Raw genomic sequence first — 27,457 nt, 5'->3', positions numbered from 1 at the left:
CGGGCTCCACCCGCGCGCCCCTCCCCCACGCCGCCGCCGAGCGGCCGACAGGCCCCGCCCCCACAGGCCCCGCCCCGCCAGCAGGCCCCGCCCCCGCCGCGGCGCTCGCCCATTCAGATGTGGGTCAGGGGTGAGCGGGCGGCGCGACGTCACAAGCTTCCAAGATGGCGCCGGGCGGGCGGCTGTGAGAGGCGCTCGGCGCGCGGGGCGGGGAGCCGAGCCGAGCCGAGCCGGCGGCGGGGCGGGCGGGCGGCGCGGGCGGCGCGGGCGGGCGCGGGCGGCGCCGAAGAAGAGGCCGCGGGAGGGCCGGCCGGCCGGCGGGCGAGCGCCGCCGCCGACGCACACGAGGTGAGGTGAGGGGCGCGGGGCGCGCCCCCGGGAGAGGGGCGTGGGCGGGCGCGCGCCGAGGGGTAGCCGCGCGCGGGGTGTGTGTGTGTGTGTGTGTGTGTGTGTGTGCGCGTGCGTGTGCGTGTGAGGGGCCGCCGGCCCGCCCGCCGCGGGGTGTGTGTGTGTGTGTGAGGGGGGCAGGCGGCGGGGCCCGGCACAAAGCCCCCGGCGCGCGGGGCTTGCGGGCGGCGGGCGCCGGCTCTTTGTGCCTGCTCCTCCGCGCTCCGGTCCAAGCGGTTCGGGGAGCCGCGCTGCCTGACAGGCGGGCCACCTTTATGCCGCCGCCGCCGCCGCCCCTCGCGGGGCTTCTTGCTGTGCCCGGCCCGCTGCCCGCAGGGCACGGCTGCGCGCGGGCAGGGCCAGGGCCGGGGGCAGGGGCGGCCTGGAGGGGCCTCTCCCCCGGGCCGGGCCCTGCGGCGGGTGGGCGCGCGGCCCTGCCCCCAGACCTCTGGTGCAGGCGGCCGCTCGGCAGGAAGAGAGATGGGCTGGGGGAGGGGGCGGCCGGCAGGGGGAGGGGGCCGCAGGGCCCGGCGTGTCACTGTTTATCTGCCAGCATGGTTCATACTCACGCAGGCGGAGCTGGGGTGGGGTGTTTGGGGGGGGAGAGGCGGCGATGCCTGTCCCTGGGGGTGGGGGGTGGGGGTTAGTGACTTACGGGGAGGAGGGGACACGGCCCAGATAAAATGCTCCACAGCGGCCCCACCCAGAACAGCGGAGAGTCAGCCCCGGGGAAGGGAGCCCGCTGCGGATCCGCCCGGGCCGGGACGGTTTCGAAGTTATTTACCGCGTTTCTCGGGTCCCCTCCACCTCCGGTGTGTTTCGCCCGTAGGAGTTGCCAAGCACATCTGGATAAGCGAGGGTCCCGGGCTCCCCCACCCCAGCAGAAGGAGTTGTCACCCGGGGAGGCCGCCCCTCTCTCTGACATCTGTGGCGGGGGGAGGGGCCGAGCCTTGCCGTAGGAATCCTGTGGGTGAAGATTGTTGACTGATGGATGCAGGGCTGTGCAGGGGGGGGAGGGGGCAGGTAGCGGAGGGGCCTTCCAGAGCTGCTGGGGGTGTTCTCCAGGCCCCCCACCCCTGGCCGTAGGGATGGAGCCGGGTCACCCATACCAGGCCCTTTCTGGAGCTAGCGTTTATTGCTTCCTGGCTCCTGGCTTTACTCTTCTCCTGCGTTCCCATCTGCCAGCATCTGGGCTCCCTGGGCCTTTCAGCAGACATTTTCAAGAGCACAGGCCATGTGGCTGGTCTCTGAGCCCTGGCTCTGGGAGTGGGCTTCCGCTCAGCAGAGAGCAGGGTCGCTGCAGTAGTCTAAAAAAAAAAAAAGGCAGATGGGCTGGCCACCGGCTGGCCTCCAGAGACAAAGCTGTGCGGTAAGATCGCTGGTTTAGCTGGCTCTTAGCACCATGGAGTGGGGGGTGAGAGGCTGATACTTGAGGTCTGGAGTGAGTGGCCCTGCCTGCCAGGGAAGTCAGTCCTGTGAGGTCCTGTGGGCAGGCGGTGGCCTGGGAAGGCTGGCAGGGAGCTTCCCACCTGCCTTGGCAGCAGCGCTCCCAAGTTGATCTGTTTCCCTTGGGCTCCCAGCCGGCTGCGGGCCGGTTGTGGGGTGTTGCTGAGCGCCCGTTGCCCAGCTCCTCTGGCCATTTGGCTCGAGTGCTGGGGCTGCGCCCAGGGTTTCTCTCTGCAGTGTTTTCCTGCCAGTTGTTGGGACTTGCAGATTAGTCATTCGGCTTTTACAAGCAATTCCTGAAAAGAAAAATCTCCCTCTGGTTGCTGGCTCTGGGGAGAGGAAGCAGCAGCCTGAGGGAGCCAGGCCTTTAATTAAAGCAGAACTGAAATGACTGCTGCAGTTGCTGGAAGGAGGGGGGCGAAGGTGATGTGCCCTGTCCCGCAGCCAGGTACCTGCCAGGGACAGGTAGGCCGCGTCCCGTGCTCCCTGCCTGGTCTTGGCCAGCAGCCCGGCCTTCTCCACAAGCTGCAGCCCTGGATTAGTCCCCGCGTAGTGTTTTCTTTCCATGGATCAGGTTTCTCATTTTGTTAATAAGCACAGCCTCCGATCCACTTGAAGTCAGCTGTCGTGGACTCAGCAACAGGGTTTTGCATTATTGAGCTGACAGGCCTGCTGTCTTCCCCGAGTCCTCATTGTCTGCCCAGAGGTGGCGGCGGGGTGGGGGCAGTGTCTGTGAGCCGGAGCTCGCCCCCGTGCAAGGGCTGGCAGGGCAGTTCTGGAGAGTCGAGGAGTGAGGAAGGAATAAAGTCCAGTTTACCCAGGGGACCCGCCGCCCTGCTTTTGCTCGGCCTGTTGGCCTCCAGCAGTCAGCCCCACCCACGGCTGGCCTGCCTTGCCCACCGGGGCTGAGGGCCAGTGTGCCCCCCCCCCCCCCCCCCGCCAGGGACTGATCACTGGGGTGGGGAGGATTCTTGTTCCCAGCTGCACCTGCAGAGAGGAGGCCACAGGTCAGCTTCCTCTGGCCCCGGCCTGAGCGCCTGACTGAGGAGGGCCTCTGGGAGCAGTGAGGGGCACTGGCCTCAGCGCTGTTTACTCCCCAGCGGCCTTGGACCGGGATGGGCTCCTCTGGACCTCGGTGTCTAACGTGTTTCCAAAGTGGGAGCAGAGCTGGAGTTCACCAGCGCGTATCGCGGCCCTCCAGAGCTCAGCCTGGGGAAGCCGCTGGGCACACTGGCTCGGGAACCCAAGGTGACACGGGGGAGTGCCCTGGGCACCTCAGGAGGTGCTGAGGGCCGGCCGGCTGCAGGAGGGTGTTCACGGGGAGCCCTGCGGTCTGGGAACGCGAGGCGGGGTTCAGTCAGGAGGAGGGAGACAGGAGCGTGGCCCTGTAGGTGCCTGCTTCCGGGAAGCTGGCGCCCCCGCTGCCGTCGGGCACCCGCGAGTCCGTGCAGGGGCCCTTTATCCGCTCAGGAAGTGTTTTGAGAATAGATGCGGTGCCCATGCCGAGTGCGTGGGGCTGGCCTGGGTCTCTGCCCTCTGGCGCCCAGCTTTGCCTCCCAGCGGTGCGCCTTCGGCCGGGAGGTGGAGGCTCTGTGAGTTTCCCGGGCTGTGCTGCGCATGCAGCGCCCTTGCGGACCCGGGGTTCACTCACAGTCTGGGGCTGGGGGCCTTCGGGATCCCAGCCTGGCTCCCCCTGGGTTAGGGGCTGCCAGCCAGCGGGGCCAGTTTGACTCGGCCCGGCGGCGGGGCTGCGCTTCCTGCTGGGAGGGGCCTCGCCCGAGGGTTAGGGACCTGGGCTGGGGGAGGGCTCCTGGGAGCGGCCGAGCCAGAAAAGCAGGTGGGGGCGGGTGTGGTTGCGAGTGGGCACCCCCCCCCCCCGCCCGGCGCGCTCGGTCGGGGAGGGGGTCAAACCTGGAGGGAGCCGCTTCCAGGCCCCAGCGCCATCCATGAGGGGAGGGCCTGGGGCGCGCGGCCCGGGAGGGTGCGGCCAGGCCGCGAGCGAACAGAGACCCCCGGAGACGCCTGCCCGGCGGGTGGGGTGGGGGCGGGGCCTGGGGGCTCGAGTGGGCCCTTCCACCCGGGCGCCGCCAGTGCGGTCGGTGCGTGCCTGTTTCCTGTGAGGGGCCGCCTCCGCGAGCACGTGGGTGCGGGCGAGGAGGGAGGAGTCCGGAAGGGCAGGTGGCCAGCCTCTGGGGGCGCCCGGGGCGCTCCCGCTCGTGGGAATTCCAAGGCTCGCAAGGGAAGGCGGGGCCGGGCTTGGTGGGGAGGGGGCCTCCAGGTGGGGAGCTGGCCTCTTGCGGCCCTGGAGTGGCCGCTGTGCGCACTGGCCTCCCGTGGCCTTGGGCTTCTTCCCCAGTAGCACCTCGAGGTGTGTTCTCCGGTAAGAGTGAGAGGGGGCTGCCCCAGTGCCCTGGGAACGCCCCCCACGTACACACAGGTGGTTGGAGGTCTCCCTCGCCCAGGCTTGGTTCGCAGCTCTTTGGCCTTCTCCTCAGCCTGCTTCCAGGCCTTGGGGCTCTTCTGCCTGTGCTGCTCGGAAGCTAGCAGTGAGCTCTGGTGAGTAGTTGCAGAATGGATGAGAAGGGGGCGCAGAGGTGGCGGCCAGGACGCTGGGGCGGCACCCCCGGCTCCTGGGGAACTTGCCCTGTGACCGGCAGGGGCTGCACCCGGCCCCGAGTGCCTGCTGCTCGGTGGGGGCCCTGGTGCTCCGCTCCGCAGGGATCACCTGGAGCCCACGGATCCACATTCCCTGAAGCCTTTGAAGTGGATCCCACAACTGCTTTCCCAGGAGGTGAATCTTTGTAGATAACAGGGTCAAGGGAGCAGTGAGTCCCCTTAGATGAGCAGGGGTGGTCCCAGGCTGCCCCGTGGGGTCCCGCTTACAGAGCGAGCCCAACCGGCTGATCCCCCTGTAGGCTCCAGGGTCCTGGAGGAGCATCGGGTGCAGCGGGCTCACTCTTCTCATGGCCCCTCTTCCCCAGGTGGCTGTGGGAGGGTCGCCAGGCTGGCGTGTGCTGGGGAGCACCTTCTAGGGGGCCCCGGGAACCCCTTGCCGCTCTTGGCCCTGCTTGGCTCTCAGGCGGTCTGCTCTGGTCTCCGGGTTGCCTTCTGAGGCCTTGCTTGGCCTCTCTCCCCAGGTGTGGGGGCCTGGGAACTCTTCCTGCTTCCCAAACAAGCCCCCTGGGGCTGCTGCTGGGGCCCCTGGAACTGGGTCCTGCCCCCTCTTTCTCGCCTTGATCTCATGGTGCCTGGGAGAGAGGGTCCCTGAGGTTGTTACCTAGGATGGTGTGTGAGGGAGCCCCTGACCACGGCCTGGAGGTGGGGTGAGGGCTGGGAGGGGCGCTGGGGCCAGAACCTCAGGTGAGGCCTGGCCAGCCAGCCCCTCTGACCCCGGCTCCTTCTGTCCGAGGGCAGCCGGCACTCAGCCCCCGCCTGCTCTGGGCGGCTGCCGGCGGAGGGTGAGCGGCCAGGCCGCTGGGTGTGGCGAGGGCGGCAGCAGCCGCTGGGTGTCCTTCGGAGCAGGAAGCGCAGTCGGGGTGCCCCTCGTCTGCTCTTCGCGGCCCACGTGTCTGGCAGAGGGGCCCATGGGCTCTGCCGTGGGAGGGAGCGGTCCTGGGCTGTGTGTCTCCCTCACCCGCCTTCTCGGAGCCCGAGGCCCTTCCCTTCGGTGGAGAGGGGCTGGCGGTTTTTCCCTAGCAGGTCTGCTTGGACACTGGGAGGAAGAAGGTGCCCACAGCTCCGGACGGGGTGGTGGGGGTGGCGGGACGAGAGGGCGGGGTCTCCCTCTGGGGCTCCTGGCCTGTGCGGGCGCCCCTGGGCAAGCCCCGCTGTGAGAGTGGCCCGGGGAGGCTCCACACGTGGTGGGGAGTCCGCTGGTGGGGCCTCAGGGGTGGAGTGAGCCCATGGGACAGGCTCGGGCTCAAGGGCGATGGGCGGGGAGCCCCTTCTCTGAAAGGCAGTCGGGGTTCTGCCGGGTGGGGGCGGCTACTGCTGGGGACCGGGTGTGGACCCGGCAGCGCTTCCCTGGGCCGCAGGGCCAGGAGGACCCTTCCTGAAATGGTCCTTCTCCTCTGTCCCAGGGTCTGGACCTGTGCCTCCTCTAGGAGGGTGGGCCAGAGCTGGTGGGTCCTCCTCGAGGTACTGGCAGTGTGGAGGCGCACGGGGTCATGTCTGGGCGGGGGGCCGGGGCAATCCTGGCTGCTGTGGGAGGAGCCCTGGGCCCCCCAGCAGGTGTCCTCCTCGTGGCCACCAGGCTGCCGGTGGGGGCTGGGCCCGGGTGCCCTGGAGCTGCGGTGGGTGAGCCTGCGCCCCGAGGCTGTGGGCAGGGTGGGGGCGCTCTCCACAGCCTGCATTCCATGCATGTTGACACTGATAAGCGCCTTGGGCAGGTGGTACCCGTGCCCCCGGAGCCCACCCTCCTGCTCTGCCGCCTCTACGCCCAGCCCCTGGGGCTGCCCGCTCTGCAGGTGGCGAGTCCTGCTTCTGAGGCTGTTCTTGGAGGCCACCTAAAGTGGCGTTTCGTTTCTTGTCTTTGAAAACCGCTCTTCTCAGGTGCGGGCCCTCACCTGGGCTTCCAGGTGAGCAGCCGTGGGCTAGGGGCGCGGGCCCTGCCGTCAGGCCTGTTTCCTCTAGGTGCCATGCGGTGCCCGCGGGGGGGGGGGGGGCAGGAGTGTCTGAGGTGGTGTCCGACAGCTGTTGTTAGTGTGGCCTGCAGAGCCCTGGGGTCCCCTGGACACTCAGGATACTCAGACATTCCCCACCGGCCTCCGTCTGCTCACTGACACCTCGGTGCTGGCCATGGCGCGTTTCTGGGTGCCTGGGCCAGGCCGCCGGTCGGGGAGCCGTGCGGGAGGCCCAGCGGTGAGCCTCGACTCCAGGGGACACAGTGTCGCATGTTCTCTGGGGCGAGCAGGGCAGGCCGTGTCTGCGACAGCACCGCGTCTACCCGCCACTGCTCGTGAAAGAGGGGCTGATGGGTGAGGTGGTGGTTCAGACCTGGGGACCTTTTCTGGGGTGAACGGGGGCTTCCCACCGGAGGGAGACCGCGCTCAGTGCTCTGGCCTGGGAGGGTCTTGAGAAAGGCCTCTGCGTCTCCTGTGACGTGGCTGCGGCGACGGGAAGAACTCGTGTCCTTTAACCACGTCCGACCGCATCGGGAAGATCTGCTCAGCTCCGTGAGCGGCTGCTTTCCGAATGACCAGTGCCTGGTGGTGCAGGCCTGGGCTGGGTGTGAGCGCAGGGCGGGCTGCTGGAGTCCTGTGCCACCAGGTGTGAGTTGGTCCCAGGTGCAGCGTCAGAGGCTGCTGCTCGTTGAGTTTTAAGTGTCGGATCGAGGAAGGCTGGCCGTCGTCTGAGGGGCCTCCTTCCCTCAGCCCGGCCTGTCCTCTCTGGCCTGCCTGCCACCTGGGGGGGACCCAGGGTCCCTGACCTTGGGAGCCCCTTGGGTGGCAGCTCGTGTTGGCGGCGGGTGAGTTAGATAGGTGTGTCTCGGAGGAGGAGGCCCTCGGGCTTGCCTGGGGGTCACGGAGGGGCGGCCTGGCCCTCTGGAAGCCCTCCATGGACCAGCCCCGACGTGAACTTTATTCAGGCCCGGGAGTCCATTGAAAGCCCTAAGCCGGGGCGTGACTGGATGGACCCGGGTTTGGGGAGATAACTCGGGCCTGACGGCCCCAGGTCGAGGGGGCACCTGTGTTGGACTTGCAGCTTCCTTCCCCATGGCTCCCACCTTCCTCCTGGGGGAGGCGCTCCTGGGTGCGTCCTGTGGGCCTGGCCCCCGAAGCCCCGGTTTGCGGGTTTGTGCGGGCCTCCCGCGTCCCCGGCCACGTGGCTGGGGGGCCCTTCCCTGGATCCGGAAACTGTCTCCCCCGCGGCCAGCACGCTGGCTCTCCTAGCCTGAGGCGGTGGCGCGAGCCGCGCGCGCACACGTCGCCCCTGTGAGAAGCAACCTGTCCTGGGGTCCCCACCTCTGAGTGTGGGCGCGTGCCACTTCCCCACGCTTGTCCGGGCCCTCGGACGGCTGGCTTGTCCTGCCCGTGGGGCGGGGTGCTGGTCGTGCCTCTGAGACTCAGCCGGGCGCTGGGAGTCGCTGCGCCCCGTCCCGCGGGTCCCCGCAGTCCCACTTTCTGCCCCGCCTCAGCAGTCCACGGTCACCCGCTCGGGCCGCTTTGCTTCCTGCGCGGAGGGCTGTCTGTTCACATCTCGTCACTGGACGCGATCCCTTAGCCAGTCCCTTCTGAAGAAGCTCTGAGCCGTTCCCGCCGAGTCCCGGGACCCTCCTGTCTCGCTGCCTTCCCGAGCTCAGCCGCTCCTGTTCGGTGGGCCACAGGGCCTGCAGCACAGGTGGGGCCTCCTCTGGGGGCACAGGCCCAGGGCACGGCCTGTAGTGTGTTCCTCAGCAGTTCCCTAGTTTTATCCTTAAAAATGACTTTTTTAAATACTGGTGGGTGCCTGAGATGTGTCTGCTTGTGCGTTTGCAGTCGTGGACTGGAGCAACCTGGTGGTTACTTTGGCGTGCCCCTGGGCTGTGGTGGGAGGCCCTCCAGGCCAGGCAGACCCTTCTGCTTGTGGCCTCCTTTGACCCCAGTCCTGGGCCTCGTCCAGCGCCTCCTGGGCATGCCTGCCGGGGTTTGCAGAGCCCCTCCCCGCCCCCCGCAGGTGTCAGCTGGACACCAGGACGGTTAGTGGTTGCTGCCTTCGGCTGGCCGACCCCTGCCCGCCCTGATGAGTGATTTCTGGTGGTTTCCGTCTGTAAAGGTTTTTCTGACGTGGACCATTTTTAAAGCCTTGGTTGACTCTGTTCCAGTATCGCTTCGGCTTTTTGCTCCTCTGCCACGAGGTGTGAGGGGGGTCTTAGTTCCCGACAGCTCCTGTGTTGGAGGGCGAAGTCCCCTCTGAGAGGTTTGAAGGTGGTCCCTCGGTGTCCTGCAGGTTCCTGGCTGGGCTTGGGGGTTCCTTCCTTCCCGTTAGGGTTGTTTCTCCCCTCGGGTTCTTGTGGTTAGTCTGGGATTGGGTGGTCTTGCTCGTCAGCCCTGGGACCAGCCCTGCACTGACCCTGCCTAAGAAATGTGCCAACTGTGAGCGACCGCACCCCAGGCTCTTCCCAGATGGGCACACGTCCCGTGTCTAGAACAGAAGCCCCTCGTGTGTCCTTGAGTCCTGTCCGCGCCTGCTTCTGACCTTGCCCAGGGCCCCCTGTGCCCCTTTAGGGTCTGGCTGCCCTGCTCCCCCGTTTGCTGGCGGCTGCGGGATGTGCCCGGGTCAGCTCTTCTGACCCAGGTTTGGCCCACGCGCTGCTGCGGGGCTCTGTACCTGTCTGGCTCCCAGGGCTTGCGTGCCTCTCATCTTGGTCTTTCTAAAGTCTGACCATTCTCTTTTCTGCCCGGAAGTCCGCTTTCAGTCTTTGGTCAGCCGGTTGAACCCTGTCCTTGCTGTCTGCCATCCAGTTTGGGTTTTGTTTCTATGATTCTGTTGTGGGCAGGGTGTGGGGCGGGTGCCAGTCGCTGGGGTGTCTCTGCCGCCACGCGGGTGCAGGGGTTGGCTGCCCTTTCCCGGGAGGGACCTCCACCCTGAGCGGTTTATTCCTGTTGTTCAGTGGGGAAGCGTCGCCTCGTCTAGTACAGAGAAGTGGTGATAGAAGGTGATAGTTTATTTTGTCTTTTGGATCTTTTGAGAGTCCGTTGGTTAGCATGAGAGAGGTTTCTGCCTTCTCGGGTTGTTTTATACTTGGGGTGTCAGAGTCTGCGTCCTGGAGGGGCCCTGGGCCAGGCAGCTGCCTCGCTGACCCCTGGGAGGTGCCTCGGGCGGGTGGGTGATGGTGCCGGTCCCTCCCAGCAGGCGGCCCGACCCCTCGTGCACCTGCGGCCCCGTCCCACCTCCAGGATGGCCCTGGGGGCCGAGCCCCGCTTCCTAGTCACGCCGGGCATATTTATGTGGGGAAGGTGTCTTCCCTTTGGGGGCCGCCTCCTTCCTCTTGTCCCTGTCGCGGGGGTTTCCTGCTTTCCGGGCCTTCTGGGGAGTAGGAAGCTGGTCTCCCACAGTCCAGTGTGTGCAGGTTCTGGGCCTGGGGTCAGAGTGAGGCTGGACTATCTGCTCCCCAGACCGGGCCTGACACCCTGCAGGGCGAGTAGGAAGTGGGTGTGGGGGCTCCTCTGGGCCCTGGATCCTGGCCACGTGGGGACACTCCCCAGTGGCACCCCCAGCCTGCCGTGGGCGCCCTGCCTCCAGGCTCCTGCTCTTTTGCTGCCCGCTGCCCCCTTCCCAAGTGCTCAGGCCCCTGTGGGCAGGGGGAGGCAGGGTGGGCACTTCATCTGGATGTTTTCGTAACAGTGATCTCACCCCGGGCAGCGCTCCCCTGCTCCTCCCCATCTGAGTGCTCCTGGTCGGAGCCTCCCTGCAGGGCCCTGCTTCACGCCTGCCCGGTGCCCACTGGTCAGCTGCGCCAGGGCCAGCAGGGGGAGCCGGCCGCAGGCCCCGCGTTGTGCAGGTGGGTGACAGGCGGCCGGAGGAGGGTGAGGGGCACGCGTGCAGGGTTCCGGCGGAGAGCGGGCGTGGCCTCCTGCCAGGCATTGCGTGGCGCCGTGAGCCCCCCGGGTGGGCTGCCTGTGTGGGACAGAGGGGCTGTGGGCATCGGGAGCAGGCTCTGGGCAGTGGGTGGGGTAGGCACCTCCTCCCACACTGCTCAGGCTGGGAGGCCCGACCTGGGTCCTGCCCAACGTGTCTCCAGCACGCTGACCGAGCCCCAGCGTTTGTTTCCTGGGCGTCCCGTCAAGAGGAGGGCAGGGCTCCTGGCATTCACAGGGCCCGTTGCTTTCCAGGAGGACAGTCTGGGAGACCAGCCAGGAGTGGCTGGCGGGCATCCAGGCCTGGGCTTACCAGGGCTGTGGGGCCTACTCGCCAGCAGCCTCACCTGCAGGGCAGCCAGAGAGGCTGCGGAGGCCAGGGAACGGCGGGCGTGGCCCAGGCCCCACGGTGAGGCGGTCAGCGGGCCATCGGACTGGGGGAGAAGAGGGCCGTCCGGCACCCCATCCTGCCCCTGGAGGGAGGAGACACGGGGGTCGTCCTGGGTGGCGAAGTCCGGAGCGGGGCTCTGCTCCTGGCTTGCTCCGGTGACCTTGGGCAGGTTGCTTAACCCCCAGAGTCCCGGTCTCATCTTCACTGGAGGCGGAGGGCATGCCCTGGAGGCTTCTCTGTGGGCAGGATGCTTGTCAGGCTGGTGTGGGGCGGCGGGGGCTGGGGCTGCCTCGCTCTTCCTTCAGGTGCCCCTCCTGCAGCCTGGGAGGGCCCGGCTCACACCTGTCGGGGCCACACCTGGAGCGCCAGGTGGTCCTGCCAGGTCGGTTGGACCCAGGCTTGAGGGGCAGTGGCCAGCGTGAGTCTGCGGTCTCAGTGGCGCACCCGCTGTGCTTCAGGCCCTGGGGCATGGCGGCCAGGTAGTGGGCATCATGAGGGGCCCGTGGTCCCCTGGTGGGCCGGAGGTGGGCTGGGATGCCCCCGTCTCTGCTTGAAGGGAGGGGCGCCTGTTGCCAGGCCCCTGCGAGGCAGGGCTGCCCGGTGTTCCCTGGGTGTTTCCACCTGGAGGCTGAAGGACGGGGCAGCCTGAGGGCTGGGCTCAGCCTCCCCGGCTCCGGGCTCCGTGGTGGTCCAGGCCGAGGTGGACCTAAGCACCTGAGGGCTTCTCTCACCGCCTCCTGCCCTCCCGGCTGCCAGGAGAGGCCCCCCCCACGAGGTCCCTGCTTAGCTGTAGGGCCTGGCCTTCTGGGGGGCAGGGTGGGCCGGCCACCTTGGCTTTTTGAGGTCTGAGCTGGGGGGTGGGGGAGGGCACTCGGGACCTCAGCCAGGACCTGTCAGCTCACCCAGCAGTGGCCCTGTGGGAGCAGTCCTGGGAGCAGAGGGCTGGGAGAGTCACCCAGGGCCTCTGTTCACAAGAGACCCCTTCCTTGGGGGGGTGTCAGGGTCAGCCTAGCGGGGACAGCCCCCAGCCCACTTCTCTGACCCGTCCGTCTGCCCGGGCCCCGGGCATCGTGGGGTGGGGCGGCCGGGCTGGCTGCCGGGGCCTTTCCAGACCCTGGTGGCTTTTGCCAGGCCCCACACCAGCGGGCCTTGAGCTGCTGGCAAGCTGGGCTGGCCCCTTCCCTGGCCACCCCTGCCAGCGGGGAGCTGTGCTGGGGGCAGGAGACAGCTGGCAGGCTGGAGCGAGGCCTCCCGGCCACCCCGCACCCCGGGTCTGGGCACATTCCTGAGGACCTGCTGGGCCGCCCTGGCCCCGGGCGGGGGAGGGGCGCACAGGGAGGGGCTCCGGGCCCTGCCGCCACCTCCTGCCTGGCCCCGCGCCCAGGGCGCCCAGGCCTGCTGCAGTGGGGGGCAAGCAGCCAGGACCTCGGGACCCCTCTCCCAGGACCTGAAGCTCTGGGGGGGGGCCGGGAAGCCTGCCTGCATCTGGCGGCAGCTGCCAGCAGCCTTGGCGGGCTGGTATTGAAAGGGCGAGCCTGCGAGAGCCATGTGGTCAGGCCAGGCTGGGCAGGAGGGGGCTGGGCTCTGGGCAGGGAGGGGGAGAGCGCAGACCCAGAGGGAAGGGCAGGGCAGGGCAGGGGGCTGGGGAGCCAGAAGCGGTTGAGACTGGATCTTATAAATAGCCCGCTGCACCAGCGCCTCCATTTCTGACCTTTTGTTATGTAAATGTGGCCAGCCTGGAAGGGCCTTGCCCAGGCCTCCTGCCACCCCGCCCGCCCGCCGAGAGCTGCGTGCCTGTCCCCCCACTCCCCCGACCGAGGCGGCCCCCGGAGCACCCTGTTTCCTGTGGGGGTGCGGCCGAGCGCCCCACACCTGCCTCCTTCCTGTCCTCGGCCTGGCTGCAGGCACTGTGGCGCTGCCTGCTGCCCAGCTGTCCGGACAGCCTGTCCCTGCCGCAGACGGGAGCCTGGCCCTGGCCCCCGAGCTGCTCCTCCCCCCTTGCGAGGCCTGCGTGCTAACCGTGTCCACCTTCTCCGCAGGTGACCAGGCATTGATGCACCCCCAGGGAGGCCGCGCACTCGAGGAGGCCACCCCCCTTGGCTGCTGCTCACATGGTCTCTGGGCCCCTGGCACTCCGGTAGGCTGGGGGGGCTGGGGGTGCGGCAGGGGGCGGGGTCTGCTCCTCCTCCTGGGGACTCGGGCAGCTGAGCGCCCGGCCTGCGTGCTGGCCGCTGGCCTTTGTGTGCGGGCAGCACTGGCAGCGTGGGGGAGGAGGGGCTGTGGGCTCACGGGCCCTCCTGCCCTGGCGTTCCCGGCTAGGTGTTGTGCGCCTTGGGCTCTTTGTCCCCCCCGGCTGGCCAGGGCAGGGAGGGGGGCTGGCTCCCGTGGCCCGAGTGCCGGCACACGTGGGCACTGCACAGAGCCTTCCCGGGTGGACAGGGACGTGGGGGCTTCTCTGTCTTTGCAGACAAGGGCAGGTGCAGGCCAGGGAGGGACAGCAGATGGGCGGGTGCGACCCCTCCCGAGGGGGCAGGGCAGGGACCCGGGATCCCGGCTGGAGAATGGCCGGGGCAGTGCGCTTCTCTCCTGGGTCGGGCCCTGAGCGCAGGGATAGGAAGGCCCCTGTAGGTGGGCACGCGCGCCCGCCAGAGCAGCCGGAGGGGCAGGGCCTCGGCCTGGCGCAGCCACCTTGGGGCTCTTTGCGCGGTCGTTCCCAGTGAGAATTCCTTCCAGCGCATCTTGGCCAGCCTGCAGGGTTTACCAGGCTCAGACCCTTCGGTACCCGGCTTGGCCAGGCTGCCTCTCTGAGGCACAGGCCGGGGGGGCGTGGGGAATGGCCAGGCTGCAGCGTCACGTGACGTTGCTGCAGGCTGCGGGTCCGACCTGCCCATGTGGTATTTGAGGAGAAGGCGGCTTCAGTGCGCTCTGGGTGACTCTGCATGCAGATCCGATTTCCGACCTGAACGGAAAGCCTGACCGCTGCGCGCCCAGGCGGGCGATGTGTCCCCCAGGGGCTTCTGTCCCCTCGTGATCCCTGCTGCTCACCTTCGGGTCCGTCTGGGCGCGGGGTCACCTTCCTCTAGGGGACGGCGCTCCAGTTTGTCTGCCCCGCACGTGTGCCCCCGTTGTCCAAGCTTTTTCAAGTGTACAGATGGGCTGGCGGCAGGCGGGCAGCCTGGGGGAGGCCCCAGGAGGGCCCCCACTGACATGTGCGTGTCTGCTCGTGCCCGCAGGTGGTGCGTGTGGGCAGGGCGCGGGGACATGGGGCCCGACATGGAGCTGCCCAGCCACTCGAAGCAGCTCCTGCTGCAGCTGAACCAGCAGCGCACGCAGGGCTTCCTGTGTGATGTTATCGTCATGGTGGAGAACGCCGTCTTCCGCGCCCACAAGAACGTGCTGGCCGCCAGCAGCGTCTACTTCAAGTCCCTGGTGCTGCACGACAACCTCATCAGCCTGGACACGGACATGGTCAGCTCCGCGGTGTTCCAGCAGATCCTGGACTTCATCTACACCGGCCGCCTGCTGCCGGGTGAGCCGCCGGCCGAGCCCAACTTCAGCACGCTGCTCACCGCTGCCAGCTACCTCCAGCTCCCCGAGCTGGCGGCCCTCTGCCGGCGCAAGCTCAAGAGAGCTGGCAAGTCCTTTGGCTCCGGGCGGGGCGGCGCTGGCCTGGGGCGGCCTCCCCGCAGCCAGCGGCTGTCCACGGCCTCGGTCATCCAGACCTGCTACCCAGGCCTCGTGGATGGGCGCAAAGGGGCCCACGCCCCCCAGGAGCTCTCCCAGGCCAAAGGCTCCGACGACGAGCTCTTTCTGGGTGGCTTGAGCCAGGAGGGCGCGCACGGCCTGGGCCGGCCCGTCTGTCCTGGCAGCGGGGAGGCCGGCCTCGGCGGCTGCAGTACCAACGGGGGTGGCGGCAGCTGCGAGCAGGAGCTGGGCCTGGACTTGTCCAAGAAGAGCCCCCCGCTGCCCCCCGCCACCCCCGGGCCCTCCCTCACCCCCGACGACCCAGCCCAGCTGAGCGACAGCCAGGAGGGCTCGCCCCTCTCGACCTCCGCCCCTCCGGTCGCCAACAGTGCCTCTTACAGCGAGCTGGGGGGCGCCCTCAGTGAGCCCATGGATCTGGAGGGGGCAGAGGACAACCCGCTGTGCCTGCTGGAGGGGCCGGGTGGGCCACCCCCCCGCAAGAGCCTCCGGCATTCGGCCCGCAAGAAGGAGTGGGCCAAGAAGGAGCCTGTAGCCGCCTCCCCGTTTGAGCGGAGGGACGTGGCGCCCAAGGGCCCGTGCCCGGGGGAGGAGGCCGAAGGGCTGGGCGACAGGGTCCCCAATGGTATTCTGGCTGGCAGCGCGGCGGCGGGCAGACCCTTCGGGGAGCCCCCGTACCCCTGCAAGGAGGAGGAGGAGAACGGCAAGGACGGCAGCGAGGACAGCGCGCAGAGCGGGAGCGAGGGCGGCCCGGCCGGCGCGCCCTACGTATACCGGCAGGAGGGCTACGAGCCGGTGCCCTACGGCGACAACCTGTACGTGTGCATCCCCTGCGCCAAGGGCTTCCCCAGCTCGGAGCAGCTCAACGCGCACGTGGAGACGCACGCGGAGGAGGAGCTGCTCCTCAAGGAGGAGGGCGGCGCCTACGAGACGGGCAGTGCGGGCGCCGACGAGGAGGCGGAGGACCTGTCAGCGCCCAGCGCGGCCCTGGCGGCTGGGCCGCGGCCCTTCAAGTGCTCGGCCTGCGAGAAGACCTACAAGGACGCGGCCACGCTGCGGCAGCACGAGAAGACGCACTGGCTGGCGCGGCCCTTCCCCTGCGGCATCTGCGGGAAGATGTTCACGCAGCGCGGCACGATGACGCGCCACATGCGCAGCCACCTGGGCCTCAAGCCCTTCGCGTGCGGCGAGTGCGGCATGCGCTTCACCCGCCAGTACCGCCTCACGGAGCACATGCGCGTGCACTCGGGCGAGAAGCCCTACGAGTGCCAGCTCTGCGGGGGCAAGTTCACGCAGCAGCGCAACCTCATCAGCCACCTGCGCATGCACACCTCCCCCTCCTAGAAGCCAAAGGCCCGGCGGGCCCCGCCCCCACAGCTTTAATCCGCGGCCCTTCGCGGAGCCTCCGCCGCGGGGTCTACAGGGTGGCTCCCAGGGGTCCGCGTGCCGCGTGGGGCGGGGCTGCGGGGGGCGGTGCCGGAGGGAGGGGTCCGCGCCCTCCCTCCCCGAGCCAGGGGTCACCGCTCAGTGGCGCTGGGACAGCGGGCCCCCACCGCCTACCTCTCCACAGCTAAAGAGCCCTCCGGGCCAGTGTGGCTGTTATTTCTACTGATCTGTTCTTTTCTTCGTTTTGAATTTTGTTTTTTAAACCAAAACCAACAAGAGTTTTTTTTCCTCCCGGCCCTTTGGGGCTGAGCCTGGGTCTGCAGACTGAATGTACGGGGCGCCGCCCCACCCCGCCCGGCTGCGGCCAGGGCCCACCCTCCGGGCCCAGAAGCTCCTCTCGGCCAAAGGCTCCCCTGGGCCCGAGTCCCCCGGCCGCCTCAGGAGAGAGTGCTTTCCCATAGTTGCCCAGGAATCTTTGTTTAGAGGTACTTGTTTTGATTATGAGAAAACCCCGTGTAACGTGTATGTGAGTGTGGGAACTGGAAGGTGCGGGGGGCGGGGGGCTGGCCGCGGTGCGGGGTCGGTACGTTTCCATTTTCTCCGTGTGTGTGTGCGCGTGCGTGCAGCGTGCGTGTGGATCATGTCACCCCCCTCCCCCCATCAAGGTGAAGAGACTTCTGACCTTTGCTACCTCTTGACTTGAACAGGACGTGGTTGGTAATGGCAGCTGTGGCCACGACACTTGTGTTTTCTTTTGGGCCCCGTCAGCAGGGCGCCTGTGTGTCTCGTGCGCGTCTGGCCAGCCTGCCGGCCTGACCCGGCCCGGTGGGCGTGGGCGCTCCGCTGCCCTGCCCGGGGAGCAGGGGAGGAAGTGAGCCCCTCCCCGCCCTGGCCCCTGGACCCCGAGGGCTTGCCCTCCAGAGAGCAGGAGCGCCAGCCTGGCCGGTGCCCGGCGCCCTTCAGCTTGGCACCTCTGGGCGGGCTGGCGGCCCCCATGGGCTCGCCCTGAGCCCCACCCCCACCCTGGGCTCCGTCAGCCTCAGATACCTGCAGGGCTCTAGAGGCCCGCTCGCAAGGCCGGGCCAAGGTCACGAGGTCGGCAGCTGTCCTCAGCCATATGCAGCCACAGGGCTGGACCAGCGGCTTTATCTCCTTCATTTTGCTTCCTGCTCTTATGTCTTCTCTTTTCTTTCTACTTTAATTTCAGACCAAAAATTCCGGAGTCATCCCTTGCCCCCTCCAGAGACCCTCCAGCTGAAACCAGGGACCCGGGTGGAGGGCATGGGGAGTGAGGGGGCTTGGGCTGCGCGGGGCCCTGCTGAGCCCGCTGCCATTCCCTCTGGGGACGCCTGTTCCAGCAAGTCAGGCAGGACCCCCCCAGCCCCTCTGCTCGTCCAACCCCCCCCCCCCCCCCCCATCAGCACTTAAGCCACACGACAGAAGTCTGTAGCGGAGCTGCGCACACGCCCGTGGGCGCGGCCCGGCGAAGCCGGTGGTTCAGGGCAGAGCTTCAGGGACGGGCGTACAGGCCCTCAGGCGACCTTCCTGCGACGTAGTATTGTACCCACCCCGAGTATTGTGTCAAGCCTTCTCTGTATTTTAACAAGCAAAACACTAGTTTCTTATTTAAGACGTGAAGGGTTTGTGGGGCGGGGCGGGGTTCACAGGACACTTGGGTTTGTTCTCCTTTTCCCTTGGTTTCACGTGGAGTGCGTGCTCGTCAGTGTGTGTGGACGTGTGTGTCAGAGCCTCACCAGGAGATTAGGCCATTGGAGGCCCAGGGCGGCTTACAGTTCTCTGCTTTAGTCACTTAATTCCTGAATGTTTCGGAGAAACAGGAAACAAAACAGCAGATGTCATGTAGGAAAGGATTTAAAAAAAAAAAAAAAAAAAAGCAAAAAAAAAAAAAAAAAAGCTCACACCCAAATTCACAAAAGCTATTTTTTAAACCAAAGCACATTTTGAATGCATATGGAACCTCAATGGGCTCAGAAAAGAAAGATACTAATATATTTATCTCATTGTTTACATAAACTTTTACAGTTTCAGACCTCAGCAGCTGTAAGGCCAGTCCAGTGAGCCCCCACCTTCCGTCCGAGGCCCTGAGTGGGCCCGGAGGGCTCACGGGCAGGGGGGCCGCCCTGGTCGGGCGGCGTGGAGGCCCCGCCCTCGCGGAGCCCTCCTCCCAGCCCAGCTGGCACCAAAGAGCGGGGGCCTGCGCCCACCGGCCCCCGGGCCTCCTGGTCAGGCGGAGCGGTCCCGGCCAGCTGGCGCAGCAGGGCGGCCTCGGCTGTGGCCGCAGGAACCGAGTCTGGGCTTGGGCCCCGGGATGGAGGTGCACCCTGTCCCGCTGCTCTGCCCGCGAGACCCCCGCTGGGTTGATGTGAGGGTCCCTCTCAAGCCAAAAAGCCAGGACCTTCGCACGGCTCCGCGGAGACTCCAGCGGGTCCAGCTGTGGGAGGGCTCACTGGGCCGGTCCTTACCTACACAGACGGTGCGAACACTCGGAACAGTGTTGTTTTTGTATCAATATGTTTGTGCAGTGATGAATGTATTTATTTCTCAGACTCAGGGGCGAGCGGCAGGCCGGGCTCCGCCACGCCACACACGCTCCCCCCGCGAGACCGAGCCCGCCGCCGAGGCTCCTCCAGGATTGCAAAAAAAAAGAAGACGGACCTTTAAGCAGATCTGAATCTCAGAGACGCGCAGCATAGCCATACACCTCAGCCTGTGAAACGGACACTCTGGACCCAGAACCTCACGCAGCCGGGTGTGTTCCCGGCGGCCGCCACCCGGGGGCGCCGGCTGTCCGCCAGCCCCACCCGTCAGTATTCACTGGACTGGCCGCTAACAGGAGTGCGATCGCTCATGGGGCGGGCGGACCCCAGCCTCTCTCCCGGCAGCCATTCTGGGCTGGGGCGAGGCCTGGGCAGCCAGGAGGGCAGGGCCGCTCGCCCTTCCTCGCGGGGCTTGGGGACGAAAGCAGAGGCGCCGGGCCTTTGGCGGTGCCCTGTGCAGGGACCAAGGCCCCCGCTCCCCTGGGCAGCGGTGGTCACAGAGCCCGCGAATCTGATGCCTGGAGGGGTGGGGCAGGCCCGCCCAGAGCCCGGTGTGACATTCCACGTCGGGGGGTGGGGGTGCGTCGTGGGAGTCGAGGCTGCCCGGGACCCCCGGCTTGTCACCCCACTGCGGCTTTCTACCGGGAGCCCCTCCCCCTACCTCACCTTGCTATTTATTGCTGTAATTTATTGACCTCAAATATGCTGCATAACAGACCTCACTCGGGGCAGGAAGGGTCCCCGGGGCTCCTCCCCGCCACTCGGCGGGGCCCCATGGGGCCAGGTGCTGACGGGAGCCCTCTGCCCCCACCCACCACTTGCTTCCCTCTCCCCCGCTGGGGGACCCCAGGTTGGGCACTGGCCCATTCACAAATACCTCGTCGGAGAGAGGGGATGGGTTTCGCCGTTTCTTGACCGGGAACTGGAGGCGGGCTCACGTCCCGCTAGGCGCCCTTCCCAGGAAGGGGGCGCACGATCGCACTCCTGTGCTGGCCACCGCCGCTGTCAGGCACCACACTGCCCTCACCTCCCTCCAGAGTCTGGATAATTCAGGTCAGAGCTGCGGGTGCGCAGCCCTCCAGTGTCATAAAGCTGGTCACTGATGTCTCCATTCAGAGCGTGCAGTCTTAATGTACAGTGACGAGATACTGTTATTTTATGATCTTTTCATTAAAAGCTTGATTCAAAACTCGTGTGAGGTCTCTGTTCTCTGGCTGTGTTTTCGCTAAATGACCGACTGCTTTCCTTTCTCTGTCCAGTGGTTTCAGGACCTGGGAGGTGGTGGTTGGGTTGCAGGGTGTGTGTGGGGGCATCTGCCCACCTCAGTCCTAAGAGTGAGTTTCAGAGGGGCCTGGGTCCTCACTTGGTGGCAGGTGAGCTGGGCAGTGGGGTCCGCACTGTTGGCTGAAGCCAGCTGAGGCAGTTTGAGAAGCAGGGGCTGTGTAGACGGGCCATGGACCTGGTGGCCAGGATGCGAGGAGGTCTGGCCGGTGCCCAGCACCACCTCTGGGGCAGCGGGGTTGGGCTGGGGCAGGGGCCTGCTCCTTCCTGGCCACTCCTCCTTGGTCACTTGGTAGGGGAGTGGGAGAGGGGGTGAGCTTAGTCTCCAGGGTCGGTGCAGTAGGTCCCATTTCCTGGAGGACTGTCCCTCTTGAACCCAGGTGGGGGTCCCAGGCAGAGACAGACCCAGGAGGAGGGACGGCCTGGGGCTGGGAGGATGTCCGTCCAGCTCGGCCCCCGGGCTTCAGGAACCGCAGGTGGCCACAGGCCCACGGTGGGCCAGTCCCCAGAACAGCATGGCCATTGCTGCTGTTCCCCTTGGTAAATTCTGTTCAGCTGTTTTAAAAAGGGTTTTAATTTTTTTGGTTTATCAAAAGCGGTACTCAAAGATAGTTTGAATAATCAAATGGCTCTTATAAAAAGACTTAAAACTAAACATGGTTTCTGGTCCTTCCAAGCCCACCGCCACATGCTGGCCGCAGGGTAGGTGATCACTGCAGGTCATGACTACCCTCTTCTCCCCTCACAGCCCTGAGTAAGTTACTAGGCAGTCAGTGTGATCTGGGGCTTGGCAAACTCTCCCCGGAAAGGCGCCAGATAGTAAGTGGTGGGCCACGCGGTCTCCGTGGCGACTCACCTCTGAGTCGCAGAGCGGAGGCAACCAAAGCGGGCGTGGCCGTGCTTGCGGTCATTCGCCAACCGCGGCGCAGTGCGCGTGCGTGATGGCCATCACGGCGCACATTTGTTTATTCCTGGGCCAGCGAGTATATCGGCCGTTTCTGTTTTTCTGGAGGCTTAATAATGATCGTATTTTTCAATTCTCCACCTTTTCGCCCTGAAATGCCTCCCGGGCCAGTTTTCCACAGAATCGGACACGATTCCCCAGCCTGCTGTTCCGCACAGGTTGGTCTGAGGCCCCGCCTTCCTGTCCTGCATCCGCGGTCCTGTCTTCTGGCTCCCGGGTGTTCTTCCCTTGGGTGACGTGTATTTCCTCCAGGACCTTACTGACCACACGTGGGAAGTAGGTTTTGAGACTTAAAATGTTAATGTTTAGATGACATGGAATTTATGACTACCGTTCGGTTGGACATCATTTTCCTGGGGAGTTTTGAAGGAGGACCCTGGTCAGACCAGGTTACGGCCCATCCTAGAGACCCATCTCTAGACACAGTCACATTCTGAGGTGCTGGGGGGCATGCTTCAGCCCCACGGGGCACACAGACCACATGAGTCTGCAGGGGTCCAAGCAGCCTTCGGTCTGTGTTGGCATCACCCACAGTGCGGGCCGGCCCACAGGGGCAGGGCCCTCTCTCCTGCCTCAGGGCGCAGGCCCCCGCTGCCCTCAGCAGGCACGGATAGGGTCGTGTCACCCCCCACAGTGTGCTCCCCACCCCCGAGGGGCTGGCGAGGCTCCTCCCGTGTCCCCACGTCCTTCCAGAAGGTCTCTCACCACCGTCCACTCTGTGCTGCTGTCTTGGCCACACGCCCTGGCAGAAGCGTGTGGTGCGGGCTGGGTTGTGGCCACTGGGAGCCCGAGACACCAGGACTCGTTTGGTGATGGGGCCCCCAGAACCTTCCATCTTTGCGATGCTACAGGCAGCTTCTCCGGGCCCTGAGGGCGACTCCCAGGACTTGGGCAGAGATCAGGCCAGTGTCTGTCTGCATGTGTTCTGAAGGCTCCTTCCTGATGGGGACACAGACGTCATCACAGTCACAGTAAGTCAACAACTCCCCGGTAGACGGGTGGGTGAAGGGCTGTGAGGAGCTGGTCAGACTGCACGCTCGGGCAGGGCCGTCCACATGTGGGGAACAGCCTGTGCCAAGAGCGGAGGCCTCAGAGCACGTGGTCTGTTTACGGGACTGAGGTGGCTTCCCCGTGGCTGGAGTGGGAGATGCGCCGGGTCCTGGCCAGTGCGCCCACGTCGGGGGGACTCTGTCATTCATTGTTTGATACATCAGGGTTTGTATAAATCCTCTCTCTCTTTTTTTTTGCTGTGCCGCTAGGTTTACACAGGGGCTTCCCTTGTGGCTCAGCTGGTAAAGAATCTGCCTGCAGTATGGGAGACTTGGATTTGATCCCTGTGTTGGGAAGATCCTCTGAAGAAGGGAAAGACTACCTCTCCAGTATTCTAGCCTGGAGAATTCCATGGACTGTATAGCCCATGGGGTTGCAGAGTCAGACTCAACTGAGCGACTTTCACTTCACTTCATTTAGGTTTGCAGGATCTTAGTTCCCGACCAGAAGTCAAACCCGGGCCCTGGCAATGATAGTGTGGAGTCCTAACCACAGGGAATTCCCCTTTTCTCTCTTATCAGGCAAAAACTGTTTCACATGTGGAAACAAAAACAAAACCCCACAGGCGTGGGTTTTATGCTTATTCACTAATTCTTTCTCCGATCAGACACTCACTGAGCTCCTGGCATCCCACACGGCCCTCAGCTGACGGTGCGGAGTGTGCAGCTGCTGGGTTCAGTCCTGAAGACAGGGTGGCGAGCCCGGCACCGCCCCCTTCCTGGGCTGTGCCCCTCCGTGGGGGCCCCTGGGTGGGCAGGGAGGCCCCAGAGGAGGACCTTGAACCTGAGTCTTTGGGGGAGGGGCAGAGCCAGGCCAGCGGGCTGGGTGGGAAGGCGGGCAGGTGCTTCTGTCCTGGGTCTGGTGGGAGCAAAGGGCAGGAGCGCTGCCTGGGGGTCTGTTGCCATGGCTCCTGCCGCCCCCGGGCCCCACCGCCCAGCCAGTGGCTTGCGTTTCCCCAGAGGCTTTGTCCGCTCCAGTCTTTCCCCACAGAGGCTCTCCTCCTAAAGACCAGGGGCAGGGAGGGGTCAAGGTGCCCTTCAGCTACCCTCAGAAGTCGCAGAAAAGCAAACTGGGGCGGGGTGGGGGGAGTCAGCCCCACCTGACAGGTGCAGAACCTGAGGCGCAGAGCTGGTTGGAGGGGGGGGGGCGCTCACACCAACACCTCCACCTGCACTTACTGACGGGGCTCCAACTCAGCGGACCAGCGGAGCGGTGGGGGCAGGACCCTGGGCGGGGCGCATCAGTGGTGCCCAGTTCCTCCCCATCTCAACACCCACCGCGGGGCCTCTCTGCCTTAACAGTGGGGCAGACCTCCCACCAGGAACCCACATCCAGCTGACATCCGCCCCTGAATCTCACTGGCAGAATCCTACAAGGAAGCTAAAAGCCACCGTGGGTTTAGACCAGTCCCGCTTTCCGTCTGGGGCAGGGGAAGGACAGCCTGGAGCCCTGAAGAACAAGACCCTGGGAAAGGAGCCCACGGATGGGCTTGTGCAGGCAAGGAGGAGCAGGAGGAGGAACTTTTTAGAGAAATGTTACTGAAGTATAGTTGATATACCGTGTTGTGTTTATCTCTGCTGTTCGGCAAAGTGACTCTGTTATACATGTATATACAATCTTTCTCATATTGTTTTCCATGATGGTTTATGAGGATAGTGAATATAGGTCCCTGTGCTATATGGTAGGACCTCCTTGTTTATCCATCCTGTAACAGCTTACCTCTGCTAACCTCAAACCCCCAATCCCTCCCTCCCCCACCCGTCCGCCTTGGCAACTACAGGTCTGTTCCGTGAATCTGTTTCATAGAGAGGTTCATTGTGTCACTTCCTAGATTCCACCTGTAAGTGACAGCATATGGCATTTGTCTTTCTCTGGCTTTCCCAGGAGGGGATCACTGGGTCCAGAGACAGGAAACTTGTTTACGGAACCCGATCTTTCCCACCCGAGGCTGCCCGGGCCGCAGTGCCCCCGGCAGCGGGCGGGAACGAGCTGGCCTCGCCCTCCGCTTCAGGCGCGAGCACCCGGCGGTGCGTGCGGTTCCAAAGCGCTCTGCGCTCGGCCCATTGTGACGCGGGGCCCGGCGGCGGCCGCGGGCAGAGCCAGGCCATGGCCGAGGCGCAGGAGCTGCTGCTGCAGCTGCAGAAGGACAACCGCGACGGGAGGCTGCGGAAGCAGGAGCTGGAGGAGCTGGTGCGCGGGCTGGAGGCCGAGAGCGAGAGCCTCGCCGCGCGCCTGCGGGACCTGAGCGAGCGCGAGCGCGGGTGCGGGCGGCTCCTCCCCCCACCCGGCGTGCGGGCACCGCGAGGGGGTAGGCGGTGTGCAGACGCGGCCTTGGCCGCGGAGCCTCAGTTTCCCCTCCGCAGCCTGCAGCGTCGGCGGAGCCAGGCGGCGCGGGCCCTGCGTGGGGAGGCGCGCGAGGCGGCGCGGGAGCGCGCGGACCGGGCGCGCGGGCTGCTGGAGGCGGCGGAGGAGCGCCAGCGGGACCTGGTGGGGCGGGGCCCTGGCGGGGCGGGGCCACGAGGGGCGGGACCTCTAGATGGACGGGGTAGTAGAGAGGGAGGGGCCCATGGCGGGGCGGGGCCTGCGAAAGGGCGGGACTTAGGCTGAGGCGGGATCTCTGGGCGGGGCAGTGGAGAGGGAGGGGCCTTTGCGGGGCGGGGCCGCGAGAGGGCGGGACCTAGGCTGAGGCGAGACCTCTGGATGGGCGGGGCAGTGGAGGGGAGGGACTCAGGATGGGGCGGAGCCCTGGTGGGGCGGGGCCTATGGCGGGGCGGGGCCTGCGAGAGGGTAGGCTGCGGCGGGACCTCGGTGGGCGGGGGCAGTGGAGAAGGAGGGGCCTGAGATGGGGCGGGGCCCGCGCTGAGCGGGGGACCTCGGAGAGGCCTGGATCTTCCCCCCGACCCCGTCCAGGAGCAGCAGAACCGACAGCTGCAGGAGCAGTGGGAGGAGCTGTCAAGCCAGGTACCTTCCGGAGACGGTCTCTGTCTCCCGCTTCCCCCGAGGCTGCCTCGCCCCAGTCCCCGCCCGCGCCCCGCCTCCCAGGATAGTCCCCGCCCCTAGCAGCCCCGACCGCCCCGCCCTCACAAGCCCCACCCCTAGCTCTTCTACTACGGAGGAGAGCAACTGAGCCAGCAGCGGGCGGAGCAGCAGCTCGGGACCCAACTGGCGGCCCTGCAGGTGCTCGGGCGGGGCTCGGGGGCGGGGCGGCAGGGCGGGGTCAGGCGCGGCGCGTTCGCGGAGTGCCGGGCGCCTGACTCTCCCTGGATTCTCCGGAAGAAACAACTGGAGCTGGTGGAGGCCAAGTACACCATGCAGGCGGAGGCCTTGCGGCAGGTGCGGCGGAATCGGGGTCTCGGGAGGGCAGGCTTGGGGTGTGCGTGAGGCTGGGCAGGTGCAGGACGGTGGGGAGGATCGAGTCCCCCCTAACGCGTCTAACCAGGGCTCCCCTCGTGTCAGAGCGCACGGCGGATGCAGGAGGCCTGGGCCAGCTTCCAGGAGCAGAGCGGAGTCTTGCAGGTGCCCTCCCCCTCCCCCTCCGACCCCGCCGCGGCCTCCGCTCCGCCGTTCCCCGGAGCCGCGGCGGCCTGCCCACGCCCTACCCAGGTCTTCCCGCGTGTGAGGCCTCACTCCCACCACCCACTCCAGGAGTTGCAGGGGAAGGTGATGGAGGCGGCGGCTGCGCTCGACAGCTCGCGGGGCGGCCCGGAGCCGTAAGGGGGTCAAGACTGTCGGGTGTCAGGAGTTGAGGGGGGCGAGACTGCTGGCCAGGCGAAGGGCCCATCCTCGTGCCTTTCCCGGCAGGTGCGACTCACAGCCCCGCCGGGGGCAGGACTGCGCGGGCTCGCTCATGGAGGAGGTGGCCAAGGCGGACTGTGTGAGCCCTGGCGGGGGCGGGCTAGAGCCGAGACCTGCCCCGTGGGGCTGCCTCCCGCACACGGGGGGGCCACCCCATCAGGGACCCCCCGACCCCACCCGGGACCCTCCTCACCATACCAACCCCACTGGGGACCACGAGCATCACGGGGCCGCCCACTCAAGAATCGCGCCCGCTTGGGAGCACCCCCTCCCCCGTGGTGCCGCGCCCCCACGAGCCTAGCGCCCCAGGGTCCCGCCCCGTCCGCGGCGTCCGGCAGGAAAGTGTTCTCTTGTCTCCGCAGGAGAAGCAGCTGTTCGGCGCGGGTGCGGCGGGCTTCAGGTGAGCGGGCGGCGGGAGCGGGCTCGGGGCTGGGGCCTGGGCGCGCCCCGCACCGCCAGCGCCCACCTGCCGGTGCGTGGTCGGTCCGCAGGCTGTGGGCGCTGGGCGCGCTGCAGACGCTGCTGCTGCTGCCGCTGGGCGTCGTGGCGCTGCCGCTGCTCTACCTGGCGCTGGTGAACCCCTCGGCCCTGCGCCGCGGCCTCGCGCGCCGGGGCTCGGACGCCGCCCTGCGCCGCCTGCGCTACACGCTGGCCCCACTGCTGCAGCTGCGCGCGCGCGGACTGCTGCCCGCCTAGCGCATCACGCCGGCCGCGGCCGCCCGCACCCGAGTCTCCCGAGTGGTTTCTGGGCGCCGGACTGGGGGGGTGTGGGGCGGGGGTAGACGGGGGCGGGTAATGGAGGAGGGAAAGGGGAGGGGAGGGGGCTTGGGGGTGGCGGAGAGAAACCGGGGACGCGGGGCAGGGGTGTCTTGTGTCCTCCGGCCCAGCAGGCGCCGCCCCCCCCCCCCCGCCCCCGGGTGGACCTTGGTCCCGAGAGGCTGCGGGCTCTCGGTCCGCCCGGCCCTCGGTTCCATCCGACCCCTCGGTTCCCCCAGCCCGTCTGCCCACTCCGGAGGGGTTGGAATCATGACTCAACCCGCTCTCGCCGCCGGCAAAGCCCGCCGGCGGCGCTGGCCGGCGGGTCCCCGTGGAGCTCCGTGTCCCGCGTACGCGCGCTGGTTACTCAGTCCCGCGGCGACCCTCGTCCCCGGTGGGTCCGTTGTTGGGGGCGCGGGCGTCCTCCCCCTGGTCCGCGGCCTCTCCAGCATCCGGGCGGCGGGGGCCATGCGCATTCATCACTGCGGTCTTGGCTAGCATCGGCTAGCGTCGTCTCTTTATTTCTGTGAGATACCCTGCCTAATGGAGGGGGAACTCGAGTTTCACTTCGTCTGATGCGAACAGTTGCGCTATTTTATCAGTTTTTTTTGGTAGTGACATTTTTGTATGTCCTGTGCACACATACGTGTGTTTTTGCTCTGGCCTTTAAACAATCCTTTTTTGCTGATCTAATTGCACATGTACTTTAGCGTTTTGGGGTTAAATTTTTGTACTTCTGTGCACAATTTAAGAAGTGCACGTTGTGTACTGAAAATTCCTCCCTCGTCTGGAAGTCATGCTGTTCTACTTTAACTTCTGCTCCTCTGTGGCTGTGTCGTGTCCCGTCACCCCAGATGGCTGTCTGGACCGTCCCGCTCTTGGGTCACAGTGAGTAATTCTGCAACGAGGGGCTTCCTCAATAGTGCCCAGTGGTTGCGACTCTGCGATTTCACTGCTGGGGCCGGCTTCAGTCTGCGCTCTCACTTCTTTTGGGTATTTGCCAAGGAGTGGACTTGCGGGTCAAAGGGTGCTTCTGTTTAATTGTTTGAGGAACTGCTGGACAGTGTCCCGTCAGCAGTGCATGCGGGGGCCGGCTTCCCCACGTCCTCTACTTTAGTTTGCTGGGGTTTTTGCTTCTTTTATAATAACGGCCATCCTAATGGGGGTGATTTTTCTGCTTTCA

General features: G+C 66.3%; 2 protein-coding genes across 5 annotated transcripts in view; both read left to right on the top strand.

Annotated features, from left to right (window-relative positions):
- The first annotated feature begins 281 nt into the window (after window positions 1-281).
- Window positions 282-19,605, top strand: HIC2 (HIC ZBTB transcriptional repressor 2). 2 transcript variants are annotated; one of them, XM_061141383.1, is made up of 3 exons: window positions 282-348; window positions 12,822-12,919; window positions 14,016-19,605. In XM_061141383.1, the coding sequence occupies exons 2-3, from the start codon at window positions 12,894-12,896 to the stop codon at window positions 15,826-15,828; spliced, it is 1,839 nt and encodes a 612-aa protein (XP_060997366.1). In that variant the 5' UTR covers window positions 282-348; window positions 12,822-12,893; the 3' UTR covers window positions 15,829-19,605. The 2 variants fall into 2 exon arrangements, with proteins under 2 accessions (XP_060997366.1, XP_060997367.1); XM_061141384.1 differs by having other exon boundaries at window positions 299-353.
- Window positions 19,606-23,829: 4,224 nt separating this feature from the next.
- Window positions 23,830-27,457, top strand: part of LOC133056245 (transmembrane protein 191-like) — a 39,242-nt gene continuing 35,614 nt past the window's right edge. The window contains exons 1-10 of one of the 3 annotated variants that reach the window (XM_061141382.1): window positions 23,830-23,984; window positions 24,087-24,210; window positions 24,634-24,684; window positions 24,823-24,900; window positions 25,000-25,056; window positions 25,180-25,239; window positions 25,369-25,433; window positions 25,525-25,597; window positions 25,881-25,918; window positions 26,010-26,214. In XM_061141382.1, the coding sequence (XP_060997365.1) occupies window positions 23,830-23,984; window positions 24,087-24,210; window positions 24,634-24,684; window positions 24,823-24,900; window positions 25,000-25,056; window positions 25,180-25,239; window positions 25,369-25,433; window positions 25,525-25,597; window positions 25,881-25,918; window positions 26,010-26,214 (906 nt within the window). Of the gene's footprint in view, window positions 23,985-24,086; window positions 24,211-24,633; window positions 24,685-24,822; window positions 24,901-24,949; window positions 25,057-25,179; window positions 25,240-25,368; window positions 25,434-25,524; window positions 25,598-25,880; window positions 25,919-26,009; window positions 26,215-27,457 lie in introns of those variants that run through there. The other 2 variants (XM_061141380.1, XM_061141381.1) reach the window with 2 other exon arrangements.

The sequence above is a fragment of the Dama dama genome, chromosome 5, assembly GCF_033118175.1.
Source record: "Dama dama isolate Ldn47 chromosome 5, ASM3311817v1, whole genome shotgun sequence".
Taxonomy (NCBI): Eukaryota; Metazoa; Chordata; class Mammalia; order Artiodactyla; family Cervidae; genus Dama; species Dama dama.
This window is presented reverse-complemented; position numbering and strand designations above follow the sequence as displayed.

Bases quoted from the DNA above. Each gene is read 5' to 3' on its own strand.
- HIC2 (XM_061141383.1), top strand. From the start codon at position 12,894: ATGGTCTCTGGGCCCCTGGCACTCCG. The intron at 12,920-14,015 runs GTAGGCTGGGGG...TCGTGCCCGCAG, and splicing joins TCTGGGCCCCTGGCACTCCG to GTGGTGCGTGTGGGCAGGGC.